General features: G+C 39.5%; 1 protein-coding gene across 14 annotated transcripts in view; it reads left to right on the top strand.

The window, feature by feature from the left end:
- Positions 1 to 15,824, top strand: part of FHOD3 (formin homology 2 domain containing 3) — a 403,988-nt gene that overhangs the window by 268,639 nt on the left and 119,525 nt on the right. For all 14 annotated transcript variants that reach the window (XM_054190223.1, XM_054190222.1, XM_054190220.1 and 11 more), the window contains exons 8-9: positions 6,259 to 6,353; positions 13,609 to 13,752. In XM_054190223.1, coding sequence (XP_054046198.1) covers positions 6,259 to 6,353; positions 13,609 to 13,752 — 239 coding nt within the window. The remainder of the gene's footprint in view (positions 1 to 6,258; positions 6,354 to 13,608; positions 13,753 to 15,824) is intronic.

Below are 15,824 nucleotides of genomic sequence, written 5' to 3'. Positions count from 1 at the left end.
TTACTTGGGGGGCCACAAAATCCCAGCACCGCTGAGGTCAGGGTGGCATTCCATCACTGATTTCAGTGGTTCTAGAGTTGCCGTTGTGATGCCTGCTTTGTGCAACATACTCTTCATTTCTTGATTAAGAGCATATTTTAAGTATTCATGCGATTTAAGATTGTTTTGAGGAATGAATTATAGTGGGAAAGTGGAAGAGTGAAAAGCTGAGGAACTCGACCGCCTCCCTGGGCACCACAGTTGTTGCCCCTTCCCTGCACCCAGGCGCAACGTAAGCCCCATTGTATCTTCCAACCTTGGAGGTTCCTTTGAGCCAGGCCGTCTTTCCACTTCCTTCTTGAGAAGCAGCAGTCTGATTTAGAAGAGAAAATGATATCTAATCAGTGTAATCCCTTTGAAGAGAAAGACGAGGTCAGTAATAGTACAGGCTTTATAGTAAAAGCAAAACCATCTGTTGTTACATTAAAATAAAGCCCTTGAGCAGATATTATACTGTGAAATCTGTTACCCTTCAGGCTCATGAAAAATACTTGAATATGTATACTGTATTTTTTTACAAATAAATAGAACAAAAATGGTTCTTTCTTGTTCTTCCCACAAAGTCATTGCTAAGCTCCCGGGGCATTCTCTCTTGATGCAAAACATTCCTTTGCCTCAAGGAGAGTTTTTGAGGTTGGGAGAGCCATTGTTGTGGTCTCAAACACATGGAGGTTGAAAGCAAGATCCCCTCTGCGGAGCAACTGCCTTCATGCTGAACTTGTTTGAGCGACTTGATATGGTAAAAGTGAAACAAAAAAAGTTGGAGGATGGGGAGAAAGGTGGTGCCAGAAATAAGAGAAAATAGCCAGATTTTGCTTTCAGCTATCAGAATGAGTATGTTGAAAAGACCCCAGAAAGAAACCCAAATTGTCTCTTGTGGCAGGGGCAATTCCAAAACAGTGTAATGCTGTAAACAGTGGACTCCAGGTTGGCTTTCTGTTTTGAATTAATCCCAATAAACCTTACAATGCCATAAGTGGAAATGTAATTACAATATTCATGTAATTGTGAGCGCTGATTTATTTTAACAGCCAGTGTTTCCTCAGCTCTCTGAACTCACTGGTATTCTCAACATGTTCAAATTGCCATCTGTTCACATGCTAGTAAGCCTCATTAAGGAGAAGAGAGAAAGGAGGACCCAAAACACAGTACCATGAGCTGTGCATTCACTTCTGTATCTGTAGAACAACCTCAGGCAAACATTTACATGCCCCAAAGTAATAAAACAACTTAAGTAACAATGTAAAACGTGTGGAAAAAAAGTGATGCATGTACTTAGATGGATACTTGTTAGGAGTATGAAGAGACTTCTCATACCTGTGGGTTAGTGGATTGTCCCATGAAGTCTTGCAAATAATTTAGCCCCAAATATCCAGTTTTCTTTTCTTTCTGTCTTTTTATTATTATTATTGTTATTATTATTGTTGTTGTAGTTGTTGTTATTATTATGCAGTTGCACTTAACTACACGGGAGATTTTTTTTTCTGATTTTTTAATTTAGCTCCTTTTTTCAGTCATCGATGTAATAGCCTTCACTTTCAGCTGTGCGTGTGCTATGTTTTAATTTGTATTTTGAAATTAGTGGCTTATAAATGAGGAGTACCTTCTTTTAATGCCGGTTTAATGGAACAGAAATACAGAGGAAGAAAAAGCGATGTGGCTTTTCTTGAAACAGCATCATAAATCTTGCAGGTATATAATTAAGTTTAGCACTGCTTTGAAAAAAGTCCAATGTTTCATGTACATACAAGGTGATGAGATATGACATAATTCCTCAACATGTGTACCACACATGATTAACAGAAAGAACCCCATAATAACTCAGCCTGGTTTCAAAGCGATCCCATCTGTGGTTTCTATGTGAGAACACATCCATATGCAAACTGAAGTACAGAGATCTGTGGAATTGCCAGCTTTACTCTCAGATACAAGCAGACCGTAACTGAATCACTGCATGGTCCTCATCATATAGGAAGTAGCTTCTACTTATACTTCCATCTAGCTCCCCTTTCCCCCCACCCTTTCTTGTTTCAGAGCCCCAGAGGAATTTAATCTCTTTTCAGTTTGAGCATACCGGGACTGTGCGGACTCTGGAAAGTGGAGCTGGCATTGCACTCTGCTGTCTGGGGCTCCTTTATCACAAGCATTTTTTAAGACAGAGATTAAAGCCCTGTAGCTGACCTGGACACTCTCACATACTGTTTGTGAATTAAGTTTCTGCTACCTGACTTGTTATATTATTTGTAGATGGCCCGCATTATTGGTTCTCTGCTTTTTCTGCCATTTCGCACATAGTTCGATACCCACTAAATTAATGCCCATACTGTAGGTGTGATGGAAGGCTGGATGTTCACTCATATTTAAATAGCCAGGAGTACAAGATGTTGAGGTCTTTCCAAAAGTATTAATATCTTTCCGTCCTCTGGCGACTAGAGAATGGACACTATAAGTTGGTGGTGGTCCTCATGTATGGTTCTGGTCTGATGCGAAGTTTATCACGTTTTATATATAATGTGCACATCCTGTGTAGTTGTGATGTCAAGATTTTGCGTGAATGACAGCATTCAATTTTTCTCTTTTATTTTGAGAGTCAAATGTAAAAGCGTTTAAAGGGCAAATAGAGAAAAGACTAAGACTTCAAACAATGGGCAACACTATTCAATAGACTGTATTAATATAGTATAGGCTTCATTGTTGCAACCCCATAGTTCTCCATGGGTTTATGCACCTCGTGTGACTACTGAGAGTGCTGTAGTAGCATCAGGGTTGAGACTTCTGCCTCCTTGTCGGAGTAGCCACGATAATGAGCTGTTACCAGCGAGAAGTCTGTGAAAGGCAGGCGAGAAGTTCTCGTTTTGCCCATTAGAAGGCAGGAGAACACACACAAAACTCCACCTCTGCTGTTTTACTTCAGTGAGCCTGTTTCATCACTCCCACCGATTTTGCCGCAAGTCCTGCATGGAAGTCATAACCTTATTGGGAACATCCCGGTATGCTCCCAGAAGAATTACTGGGATGCTACATCATCATTCTTTTACATCATCATTCTTCTACGTCACAATCAGGTGGAGGAGACAGGCTGGAAAGTAAACCTTCTTGATAATTGGCAAGCATAAATGATTACACTTGCTGTTTTTAAAAATAAAATTCGTAACATACAAATATTAAATGAATTTACATTTTTTACTAGAAATATGCATTCATTGCCAAATGTGGATTTGGGTTTACTTTTTTCAGAATTTGTCGTATTCTGATCATTATACAGAAAATGGAAGCTGTAGCTTTTAGCTCTGCATAATAGTTTGCTCAAAGGTTCTTCTCCATCTATAAATTGAGAGCTTTTAATATTCTCCACAATAATATCTTTTTAAGGGAAAATATACATCATGTTTTTCATATGTCTTGTATGAGCATCATTGCTTTACTATACCAACCAATTAGTTTAGAAAAGTCATCAGTTTCTTTAGTGTATGATTTTCCAAGGTCTCTTTCACTATTTTTTTCTGTGTGGGTTGAAAGGAGTTTTTCCACTGAGCCATCTTACCATAAAAAAAAAAAAAAAGAAAAGCCTTGAAAATGCATTTTTTTTCATGTAGACTCCAACCTGTTTTCTCATTTTTTAAGTGGTGACTCTACAGGAACAACATATTTGGAAATCCAAGCTGCGGACATGAGAGTAGATGAGAGCAGACACCTTCTCGAGATCTGCCCATATGCCATGCTGCCTGGGTCGTAGGTTGGAAACCATAGATTCTCGTTATATATTACCAAGGGATATTAACGCAAGTATAGTAATGCAGTAAGTTCACGGTGCAACTTCCAGACCAGAACTGCCTTGTCCCCGGGTGGGCAAATGGCTTTATGGTTATTTCCATGTTCAGTCCTGGGCTGTTCAGCTTGAGAACGTAATGAGGAAAATAGCCTCTGAAAAGAAAGGTTTAATCTGGTACAGATTGGAGTAGCTCTGTCAAAGTTATTGATAGTCCTGCCTCCTCTTGATATTAGTTAGGGAATAGATGAAGAATTTCAAATTTAAGGCTAGATTGTGGAAATTGCCTACGTTTAATAGCAGCACCTTAATTAAAGCCTTGGAAAGATGGAAGAGCTATTACAGGGCTGCCTTACTACCAAGTGTGCCTGAATAACAATTTTTAAAAATTGTATTCTGAAACAGAGCAGCAGCATGGGTCGAAAAATATATCATCCTTGCAAGAAAACCAGCAAGGTGATCCTGAAAATATTCTTTTATGATAATGGAGAAGTATCAAGACATTCAGGCAAAAAAAAAATCAACCACCAGGATGCTGTCTTTAAAAAAAGAAACAGGACTGTTCCAATAAGAATAAAACCTGCCTGCAAAATAAAGGCGTGTTTCCCTAGAAGGACTCTCACTGAATAATGCAGTGGATTAAATAATTAATTTTTTATGTTGTTGTCAACTCGCTTTTTTCCACATGGCAGTGTTGTAAGTCAGACTTGAATAGTTTCCCCATTTTGTTTCTCTTTCTTATTTTCTTCCATTTTTATTTTTCACTGGAAACCACAGGAAGACATTTTTGTAGTGAGGATATCATTCCTGCTGATCATATATCATTTGTGAGCCGAGTGAATTTGTTCCACATGTCTTTTGAACATTTACTGCACAAAATGTCTGGTACTATAGAGAATCTGGTAAAGAGGTGTCTAGTGTATTTTCATTACAGCTGTGTATTTGAATTAGTATTTAATTAGTAATGCACATAAATACATTTGGAGAACTGAGAGTGAATCCCCCCCGCTTTGATTTTGCTCGAGATAAAGAGGCTCTGATTTATTATTCAGTAGCCAAGATCAGAGAATGTCTCAAAAAGAAGGGAAAAGAAACCAGGAGAAATATTGCTGTCTGCGTGTTCATTAGTAGACAGGTTTTTCCACACAGTGCGCTGCCATCGCCTTGAAAGCAATGCTCCTTGGTTAGCAGAGATTTGACGTCTGCGTAGCAGGATGTATATATATAATATCAGCATGAATAAACAAGGGCCATTATCACTATGAGAGTAATACAGAGTTTTAACATTGGGGTCACCGATCAGTCAGCAATAGGTTATGGTGATGAAACATCTGCATTTTACTGCCTGATTATACTCACATTATCGTCATCCCTATAGTGTTTAGGGGAAGTGGGCTGTTGGAATACTCTGCATTTTTCCCTCTGAAATTCAGACTCTTGCAGTTATGCTCATGTAGTTGAATTGAGTATCTCTAAGTCAGGGTTAGCTCTCTGCGTCATCATCCTCACCTTTAACTTTACTCCAAACAAAACACTGAATTATAATCTTTTATTGTTTACTTCAGCTTCCTAGATAAAATAATTATGTGGGTTTTTTTTCTTGAGTAAATGCAACCATCTGCCTTTTAGCCAAATGAAATAGAATGGTTTTACAAGGTACCTTCCACACAAGAGGTTATCTTGAGTCTGGCTGGTGTTGCCTGTCTGATGTTTTTGACACAGGCATCAGATAATCATGCAAATGCAAGTCAACATCCAAATCAAGCAAATATGTCATAACTAGAAGCACAGATTTTGACCTCACTTAGTGGAAAAATGAGAGAAGCGTATCTGAAAGTTCTGTAGAGGGGTTTTTATTAAAATAATTTGTGTAAGAACCACAGCAAAAACCTTTTCCCCTCATTGGTCATTTCTTTTATCCACGACACACAGCCTATAGTTTGAGAAAACTGTGTTTCTCTGCCACACTGTTTTGTTAACAGGACTTATCTTAATGCAGCGTAACTCAGTAATATCACTAGGAATGTGAGCAACAAAGGCACTGAAAGCATAGCATATAGGGTTTTGTTGAAGATTTCTCTAAGCCTGTGTGAACCTGTGATACGTGGGGTAAAATTCTTCCCACCTGAACTTTAGAAGTTCAGTGTCAATAGTGTCAATCAAAGTGGGCTAACAAAGCTTCCTTCCTCATCAGGGGAAAGAAATTGTAACTTCGGGGAAAGTCCACCTGGCATATTTTGGATCCCTGCATTAGGATCACTGTAGCTTTCGTTATCTGCATTAACTTCACTCTCTGAAGCAGGGGAGACTGTAGAGGAAGCTGGATCTTTCCGCTTGATCTTCCATCTGGCCACATCATTCCACCTTGTTGTACTACCTCTTGGATAAATGTTGATGCAGCAGCTTTCCATTTGGATCACCGTCACCAATGATTTCTGCTTTTCCTCTAGGAGCCAAGCCGTGGTCCAACATCATGGAGATCCTGGAGGAGAAGGATGGGGTTGATACTGAGCTACTGGTTTATGCAATGACATTGGTTAACAAGGTTTGTTTACTTTGTTAGCATAACTGATGGTGATGGTAGTATTTTCAATTGTATAGTGATCTTCCCTGTTGAGGACATGTGACAAAGGAGACCTGTTCCAGAGAAGCTGCAGGAGAAGTTGTAATCAATCAGCACGCTCTCGTTACTTGTGTTGGAGTCACCCAGAGGCAGCAGCTGGGAGCAGAATTGCCATTTTGCTAGATGCTGTGCGGAAACATGTTATGACATGGCTCCTCTCCCAATGGTGACAACACAGCGCAAAACAAAACTCATCAAATTAGCTCAATGCATTATCCAAGAGGAGAAAGAAAGCAAGTACTTGGGGGTGCTGGTGGACGAGAGGCTCAACATGAGCCGTCAGTGTGCACTAGCAGCCCAGAAAGCCAATCGTATCCTGGGCTGCATCAGGAGAGGCGTGGCCAGGAGGTCGAGGGAGGTGATTCTACCCCTCTGCTCCACTCTCATGAGACCCCACCTGGAGTACTGCATCCAATTCTGGAGCCCCTACTACATGAAAGATATGGACGTGCTGGAACATGTCCAGAGAAGGGCCACGAGGATGCTCAGAGGGCTGGAGATCATCCTCTCCTATGAGGACAGACTGAGAGAGTTGGGGTTGTTCGGTCTGGAGAAAAGGCGGCTCCGAGGAGACCTTATAGTGGCCGACCAGTATCTTAAGGGGGCCTACAAGAAAGCTGGTGAGGGGCTTTTTAGGATGTCAGGTAATGGTAGGACTAGAGGGAATGGATTAAAACTAGAGATGGGTCGATTCAGACTGGACGTTAGGAAGAAGTTCTTCACCGTGAGGGTGGTGAGGCACAGGAACAGGTTGCCCAGAGAAGCTGTGGATGCCCCATCCCTCGATGTGTTCAAGGCCAGGCTGGATGGGGCTCTGAGCAACCTCATCTAGTGGGAGGTGTCCCTGACCATGGCAGGGGGGTTGGAAGTACATGATCTTTAAGGTCCCTTCCAACCCAAACCATTCTATGATTCTATGATAAGTACTGGTGAAAAGATCACATTCTCACAAAGGCTTGCATTGTGCACAGTTTTCTAGTTCAGATCATTTAATTATTATTTTTTTTACTGGAAACCAAATAAGATTAATTTAACAGGTCTGCTTAAAAAAATTAGGTTACATTTTTTCTTCTTTCTTTATGTTTTCTGGTGTCCTGTATTACAGGTACTAGTTTTGCAGTAAAATCAAATGTTTTCCAAAGTATTCAGTTGTGCTATGAGGAGGCAGAAGGTGAAAGGCCTGTAAAAGTTAGAAATTTATTAGTGTAAATTCCTTAAAAATTAGCATCTAGTCCTAAACAAATCTCAGGGTGACTAAAATTAAAAATGGACCTTTTAAAGAGCACAGAAGATCAACATACTACTAGCAAATAAAATAACCATGTGGCTTATGATTATACTTAATAGGCCAGAATATTACAGAATATTATTATTATTATTCATTATATTTGGTTAAAGATCCTGAGTGTTGGTAGAGGTCATAAATCAGGCTGCCAGCTTACTGTGCTCATGGCTATATGTTTGGAACCGTGGGTTGCTTTGGGATTTTTGATAAAATAATTTCTTAATGGCAAAAGAGACACGAGAGGGACTGATGTCACTGTAATTTTACTTAGAGCCACCTTTGCTCCTGCTTACATGGTAGTAAGGATCCTCTTGACTTTAAAAGACCACCTTATCTTATTAATATACTCTTTCTGAAAGGCATCACCAGCTTTATATGCTTCTGTCTGTAGTTGCTATTAAAGCCGATGCGACTAGTTTTTAACATCTCCGTTTTACACCTCGTTGTTTCATGTACCGGTTCCTCTTTCTGAGATAATTCTCTTCATCATTTGCACATTTGTAATCTACCTGGTGATTGACTTCTTCAGAAACATTTTTCTATGTTGGCTCTTTCATCATCCTGTAGTTGAGTCCTTTAGTCTGAGTTTTTCACTACATTTAAAGCTATTTTTAGGAGGAGGTAGTTCTTTAAAAGCGCACAAAAAGAAAAAGCGTCTCGCAGTCAAAGGACCAAGGCAGTTATGAAGATCAAGGAAGAGAGGAATCCCACAATGCCACACTTATAATTATAATCTGGCTTATGGACAGCTTTATGATGTTTTTAATCGGATTTTTTTCATGATTATAGAGAAAACAGCAAGCAGCATGTCACAGTTGTAATTTTTTTCCCCCGCAGAGAATACAAAGAAGGCTCAGATGGTTTCAGCTTCTCTAGATGAGGAAACGTCAAAGTTTTCAGTGCAGGCAAAGTCCTCATGAGGGATTTGTCTTAAGGAAGCATACTTCTTTCTCCATGTATACATTTACAGACTGCTTTCCTTCCTGCTCAGGAGCAGAAAACACATCTGCCCAGACACAGAATTGCTCCAGTCCTTTCATCCTCTCCCTCTCTTTTGTTAATGCTTAACCAATTTGCTTATGCTGACATTTCATTAACCCTCTCTTAAATTTGGGGGGATTTAGGCATAATGAATCTCTTAAATGAGATTGACCCCAATACAGATACTTCAGGTTATGTATAGTTTCAGTATAACCTTTGTTATGCTACTTTTGTTAGTTCCTAATATCGGTTAGATCTTATTTTGACCCTACATTCTTCACTTTTACTACTGAGGTATGGATAGATTAAAGCCTTTGTGTTTCTTTCATATATATTAAAAAAAACCACCTACTTATCAAATGCAGAAAGAAAATTCTGTGTTACATTCAATTCACTTTTTATTTACTTGCTGTAAAACCTCTTCATTATTGGGATTACACTGGAAGCTTTGTAGTTGTAAGATTACTGTTGATTTTCTTTTTACCTGTATTTAATATTGCTTTTTCTTTCATAACATGCAATATATTTAAAAAAAAAAAGGTAGATAAAATAATTATGAGGTATATAAAAATTAATACATTTTGCTCTAGTTGGACTAAGCACTGTATTTTTTTTAGCAGGTCCAGTATAAGACTAGAATTTAAGCACCAGCTTCCAGGCCAGTGGTTACTAGTGGGAGCTTAGTGATGGACCACCCGCAAGTGGTCCGTCAGCTGTAGTCGAAAAAGTGCTGTTTCGGTCCAATATGGCATTAATACAGCAGCTGGCGCATTGATTTTTGGTCACCTGCCTTAAGAACATCACAACTGCCATGCTGGAACAATGATCATCTTACGTCCTGTGTCTGACGTTGGCCGCACGAGATGTTTTGGAAGAAGTTGCGGTTCTTGGGAAGATGCATACATGAGAGATGCTTCTTCCTATCCCAAAGCAACTGAAAACTTGGCTAATGCCCACAAGTGTGTTTATTTACCATCTAATGCTTTTCGCTGTTACATGTAAGGTTTTCATAATGTTTCTCTGGTGCCTGGGCCCTCTCATGAAGCCCGTTTTGTTGGATGGTTAGTAACCAGAGCAGCACTCCTATATTACTTGGACTTGCATATAAAGCATTGTACACTACACACATTTAGCTGGACTTTCTGTTGTCTGTACCTTCTCTGCACCACTGGTTCATACTGTGTTTTGTAGATGACAGAAGGCACCATACTTACTAGTTTTACTAGCTAGCATCATCCAGGGCTACACACTTTTAAAACTGAAAATAGAGAGAGCCTTTCAGTCTGAAGCTAGGCATAAGCTAGCACTAATTAATGTCAGGTTTTGTTTAGAAACATAACTGAGGATACATAGTGATAAGGATATTATGCTTTTACCAGCTGAGTATGTTGTCTAATAGTTTTTATCATCTAGGAAAACATTTGGGTGTTATACTCTCATAAGAGTCTTTCTTTTTTTTTAACCCTGGTACTACTACATCAGTTTTCTTGTCTTTCTTTCCATTGGGACTGTCACAGTTAGCAGTAGGTAAAACATATTGTTTAGGCTTTTGTAAAAATATGGTTAAGAAGATATATCAAGCTCAATACACTCAGGGGTTTAGGTTTTAATTTATTTAGTTCACCATTCCAAAAGCAGCCACTTCAAAGGGAAGAACATAAAGCTGCATAGGCTTTCCCTCAAGGGCTTGACAGCAACTTGTAAAATCACACAACAAACAAATAAAAATCTTAATTCAGGGATGTTTCCTCAAACCAAAACTGGTTAGAGGCATAGGAACGAGTCTTGACGTTCATATTTGTGCTTCCTTTGTACACCTGAGTTCAAAACATAACAAAATACAGCAAGCAAGCCACAGAGTATGGTTTAAACATGCTTCTCCAAGTGGCTGAATTTTAACTCTCTAGGCAGGATTTCGTATTGTAAAGTTCAGTCTTCAGAGCAGGAGGAAATATTTGGGAATTGTATGTAAATTTTGATACTGCAGTGTCATTTTGAACTTCACCAGGTACTCAGGAAGGAGCAAGGACCTTGGAAGGTCCTACCCAGTTTTTGACCCCTGCTCTGCTGGTTGCAACTTCTGTTTCCTTTATAAAGCCACCAAGAAAACGGGGGCCCACTCTTGTTTTCTCATCTCACAAGCAAGAATTAATCAGTCACTTATGCAAGCACCTCACGTCCCTTGTGTTTAATTATTGCAAATATCTTTCTCCTGGGCTAAACTGAACTGACCTTGTTGTGACACCAGAGGTGCCCTTTTACCTCCCATTTCAGAATGTTAGAAAATGAATTTGATATACATTAGGCTCCGAAAATGGACCCATGAGTTTAATGACAAACCGTGCAAAGGAAAAATATTTGATTTCTATACTTGGGAGTTCAGTTGCCCAGTTCTGGCCAGTAGCATGCAGTGAAGATTAGATTTCCACTGCAGTATGATTTAAAATTATATTAACCAATAAAAGGCTGCTGACAGAAGCAGGGTTGCCAGTAAATGCTACCTTATGCTGGTATTTTCCCTGTCTAAAGCCTGCCAGACTTCAGATTTTTTAAAAAGCTATACTTGAAGACGGGTGATCTGCATTTCAACATTAAGACCGTATCCTGGTATTTTAAGAAGTAAACGCTCTGAAGATCTGTGCAGAAGATCTGACTGTTTGTCCACCCTTTTGCATGTAAGACATCACATCTTATTGTGCCTGGAGACACCCAGGTCAGCGTAGCTGCTGTCTACTTCTTTCATAAGGAAGAGAAAGTGTGATAGATATATTTTTCTGTTATAGTATTTCCATATCTGTGTTAAAGCTCCATTGAATTTATAGCGTGATAGCTTCATTTGCTGAATCCTCATATTTCTACTCAATGCTAGGTGTCAGTTTAGGAAAGAACAAAATGTGCATGGTATCTACTTTCACCACTGTTCAGGAAAATCTAGTTCCATGGTCTTCAGTGGGTTTTAAAAAGAGGCTTAAATACTGTCCTGGACAAAGACAAATTCTTAACTAGAACCTGAACGTATAACCCTGAGCTTCATACACCCTAACACTTCATTGGTGTTTGTACTGAGCATTCCTGTTGTGATGGACCTCACCAAAGATCAGACAATAGTCCTGTAATGACCGAAGAAGAAGATATTGCTGTGTTTTGTTTAGTTTAAAAAAAAAAAAATAATTAAATTTAAAGTTCCTCAGTGGTGCGCATTTTCCAGTGCCTCATTTCACAGGAAGGAGACGCTTTAACAGGGCAGGATATGCCAGCTCTCTCTTCCTCTCTTTTGTTAGTCACGTAATTCAAACCAATTTTTCTGAATGTAAAGCTTCTTGGTGTAGGGAGGCAGCCCAGAGCAGCTGCTCTCTTCTGCATTCTGCTGCTCAGAGCCACTTTGGAAAAGCCGTGCACCAGGAAACCAGTATTCTCAGAGTCTAGCTCGTCCCATCCCGGGCATGAGAAGATGAAACTTGTTCTGGAGAGGGCCTGGTTTTCGCATGTGCTGTCTCTATCTCTTACTCTTCCTCTCCTCTACCGGGCGTATAGGTAAATTACTTCCCTAATTAAATAGGAGAGGGGGAACTACTTCAGAGTAAGAATCTCTCTGGTGAGCTAATCCGGAATAACTGTGTTGCTTCCAGTCTGCACTCTCACATATTGTGCAGAAATGGCTCTGTACAGACTGATGCCTGCAACGAGGTGTATGTTGCTCGGCAAGTAGGTTGCGCAGTTTGTGCAGTAGTTTCTCAACTTGCGCAGGATTGCACTCATTTTTCTGCGCCACACATTAGGAGCAGTAAAAAAATCAGCACAAGGTGAGCAGAAATCAATGGCAAACCAGAGTAATAGTGTTTTCTGTTGACTTTGTATATGTCTGCAGGACTCTGGTGGACCAAGTTCACTCGTGCTCATTGGACAAAGTTGTCCAATGTCCACGTCCTCTTCCCACGCGTCACTCTGCAGTAAAGCTGTGAGTGGCTTGATTTAATCCCTCTGGCTACGTACACTGCAGTGGCATGCTTTGGTATGCACGACATACTGCCAAAGACCACCTTCCTTTTCTCAGTTTTCTGAATCACCCAAAAAAATGGGAAATGACTGTGGTAAGAAAAGTGCTCTTGAACATCGAGCAGGTGGCAGAGAAAGCTCTGAACTCAAACAGTTCATTTTCAATAGCTGTTATTATTGGCATTCTTTATTTTCTGGTGTGCAAAAGCTCCTCTCCAGTGTCACTGCTAACAACTTACCCCATAAGCAGGAATTAGTAACTCTTCTTACATTTCATAGGAGTTAAGGAGTCGGCGTACCTTTAATAAGACTTTTCAAGTTGAAAGGGAGGAAGGGAGGAAAGGAGTCAATATCTCTGTAATATAAAACAATTTGTGCACTGGGAGGATGGCCTCTGCTGCAGGTGTTGAGGACAGTAGGCACATGGTGCAGGATATTTCCTGCTGTCCTGACATCACACAGCTGTGCATTGGACTTTTTCTTCTTAAGGCCAAATTTACAGGAATCAGTAGGAAATCAGCTTCACTGGTTTTAGCTAAACCATTTTTTTCTCTCTCCTCGCTTTTATCCCTGTGTTTGATGCTTTAACATTCTCTGTTCTTTAAATCTGTACTTGAATGAAGCCAGGAAGAATCCAACTGTGTATTTTAAAGACCCATATCTTCCATACTTTTTTGTATGAAATAACAACATTGATTTGTTTTGCCAATTATTCATTTTTCTGCACAGTGCACAGAGTTGTTTGTTAAAAGCTGTGCCACTTGTTTTTTATTTTCTAGCGGTGTCTCTAATCCCACATCATGGGTTTTACTTTATTGAAATCATACGTAGCACCACTTGCCACCCGCTTTTAAAAACCTTTGTTTAATTCTTTTCAAAACAAACAGATTTAAATGTTTTTCCTTTGATTCTTAGACGCTGTCGGGGTTGCCAGATCAAGACTCTTTCTACGACGTGGTGGACTGTCTGGAAGAGCTAGGCATTGAAGCTATTTCACAGAGACACTTGAACAAGAAAGGAACAGACTTGGACTTAGTTGAGCAATTTAACATTTATGAGGTAACATAACATGCCCTGTTTTATGCATCTTACAGCTCGTGCGAACTTCAAAGCCAAGAGGAGGGGGGGAATGTAACCTAGGTGAAATTTGGTTATCTATTTTATTTTAAAAGAAAAACATCTGGTTGCTAGAATTATTACTCACATTCGTCTGTGTGACCTGCTATAGTACATAGCTGCGTTCAATGCAAATGCGTTTCATACTACAGCTGGGGCATACTCCAAGGCAAACCAGCACATTTACTAGCCTCCTTAGAGGCAGTTCTGCCTGCAATTAAAACTTTCTCAGACTGCTAGTTACACCTCCTGAAGTAAGTACAAGTTCTTTCCATATGCAAAAGTATTCAGCTCATGAAAAAGGTTCGGCTGAGCTCAGCTTCACAAATACCATTTGTTCTGCAGCTGAATACCCAGCAAGTCCTTGTTTACGAGTTTACACTGGACCAGATCCTATACAGTTTGCAGCAATAGACTAATGGGTGACTCCACATTCACCACCTAGGTATAAAATAACTACTTCTGGAGTATTTATATGTAAGGGTAGGATATCCAGTTTCTTAATAATTAGCCTCTTTTCAGACTTCAAGAAGTGTTGGAGCAGGGAGGTTTAGGCTGAAGTTAATGTAATGTAAATATGAATTCATGTTCTGGTGTGATGAAATGAAATTACTTTATCTCCATCTATGTCCAGCAACAGATTTGATAGATTTGATTCTCCATTTTCTTCGTCAACTCTATACCCATGTCACTTCACTAATTTTGGCAGAGTTAAATTTTATATACAGCAGTTTGCAGGAAGAGTCAGGCCAAAATAGAAACATGAGAATGAGAGGACTCCAAGTTCTTCTTTCTTTTTCTATTGTCAGATGCATCAGCTCATAAAATCCTTTTAAAAAGATGATCATTAATCTTAAAAGCAGGGGGTTTTGTGCATGCTGTACCTACTGAAAGACTTGATTGCAAAATTAGCAGTTGGCTTAGTTGGGTACCAGCTTTCTCTTGATGACCAGATTAAATTTAGACATGCCTATGCACATTCTTTTTTTTTTTTTTTTTCTGCCAACATTGTTCTGTATCTGAAAAATCTCTTCTCCCCCACTGAAAAAGGTTTTACACCCTAAGCAGGATATCACACTTACCTCCTGCCTTTTTTTTGTTAAAGTTACTTCCGGTAAGGATTATCAGAATGACAAGACTAATAAAAACAAGAAGATACGCATTCTTCTGATCACCCATATCACCCTCTTCTGTACCTCTGCCTGTTTTAATGGATCTTTCTTATATAAAGATTACTTAAATGTTACGCTGCATTTCAGATGAGATCCACCAGTAACTTTGTTTGTTCTGCCTGTGATATCTCTCCTCATGTACCCTAAGGTAGAACTTGCTTTGTGTCTGTCAGAGGTACGTCATGTTGGCATGTCAACGGCGTGCTGCAGTTCAAGGTACTAGGTGCTGCACCCGTATTTTACTCCTCTACTGTTTCCAAATGGTGAGCTCTAAACCCACGTCAGAAGTTTCTGTCAAATGTCATTGTGGTCATGGTATTCTCAACATCAATCTTTTCTGATATTATACATATGTTCTTCTGTATTGACAGTGCTTCTGAACTGGCAGGAAATACTGAGTATTCCACTGAAAGGCATACGTGAAAGTAGTTATGCTAACCTAAAAATTAAGAGGCTTAGAGGAGATGTGTGGTCTGCTTTTTTTCCTTTTAATCTGTTGTGGTACCAGTTTACAGAAATAGTTTTGTTTGTTAGGTTTTTTTCCCTTTGTTTGCTTTGCAGGGAGATCTGTAAAAATGGAGATTTTTAAGAGGAATGCAGTTACATATACATCTGCTGATCTTTTCCTTGGCTGGGGAGAAGTGATGGCAGTATTGTAAAATACTTTCTGAAGTAGTAGGTGGTAACTTCCACTCAATCATTACAGAAGTGTCATGTCTGAACATGAGGAAATGTTCAATCAGTCAATGCATGAGAGTTTTTTCTGTTGATTTCACTAGAGCCAAGACTTCACCAAGTATTTTGGAAGGAACTAAAGAGAGCTTGGTGTACAGCACAGCTCAG

Source organism: Rissa tridactyla, chromosome 2 (assembly GCF_028500815.1).
Source record: "Rissa tridactyla isolate bRisTri1 chromosome 2, bRisTri1.patW.cur.20221130, whole genome shotgun sequence".
Taxonomy (NCBI): Eukaryota; Metazoa; Chordata; class Aves; order Charadriiformes; family Laridae; genus Rissa; species Rissa tridactyla.
Note: the sequence above shows the minus strand (reverse complement) of the source record. Positions and strands in the feature narration are given on the sequence as shown.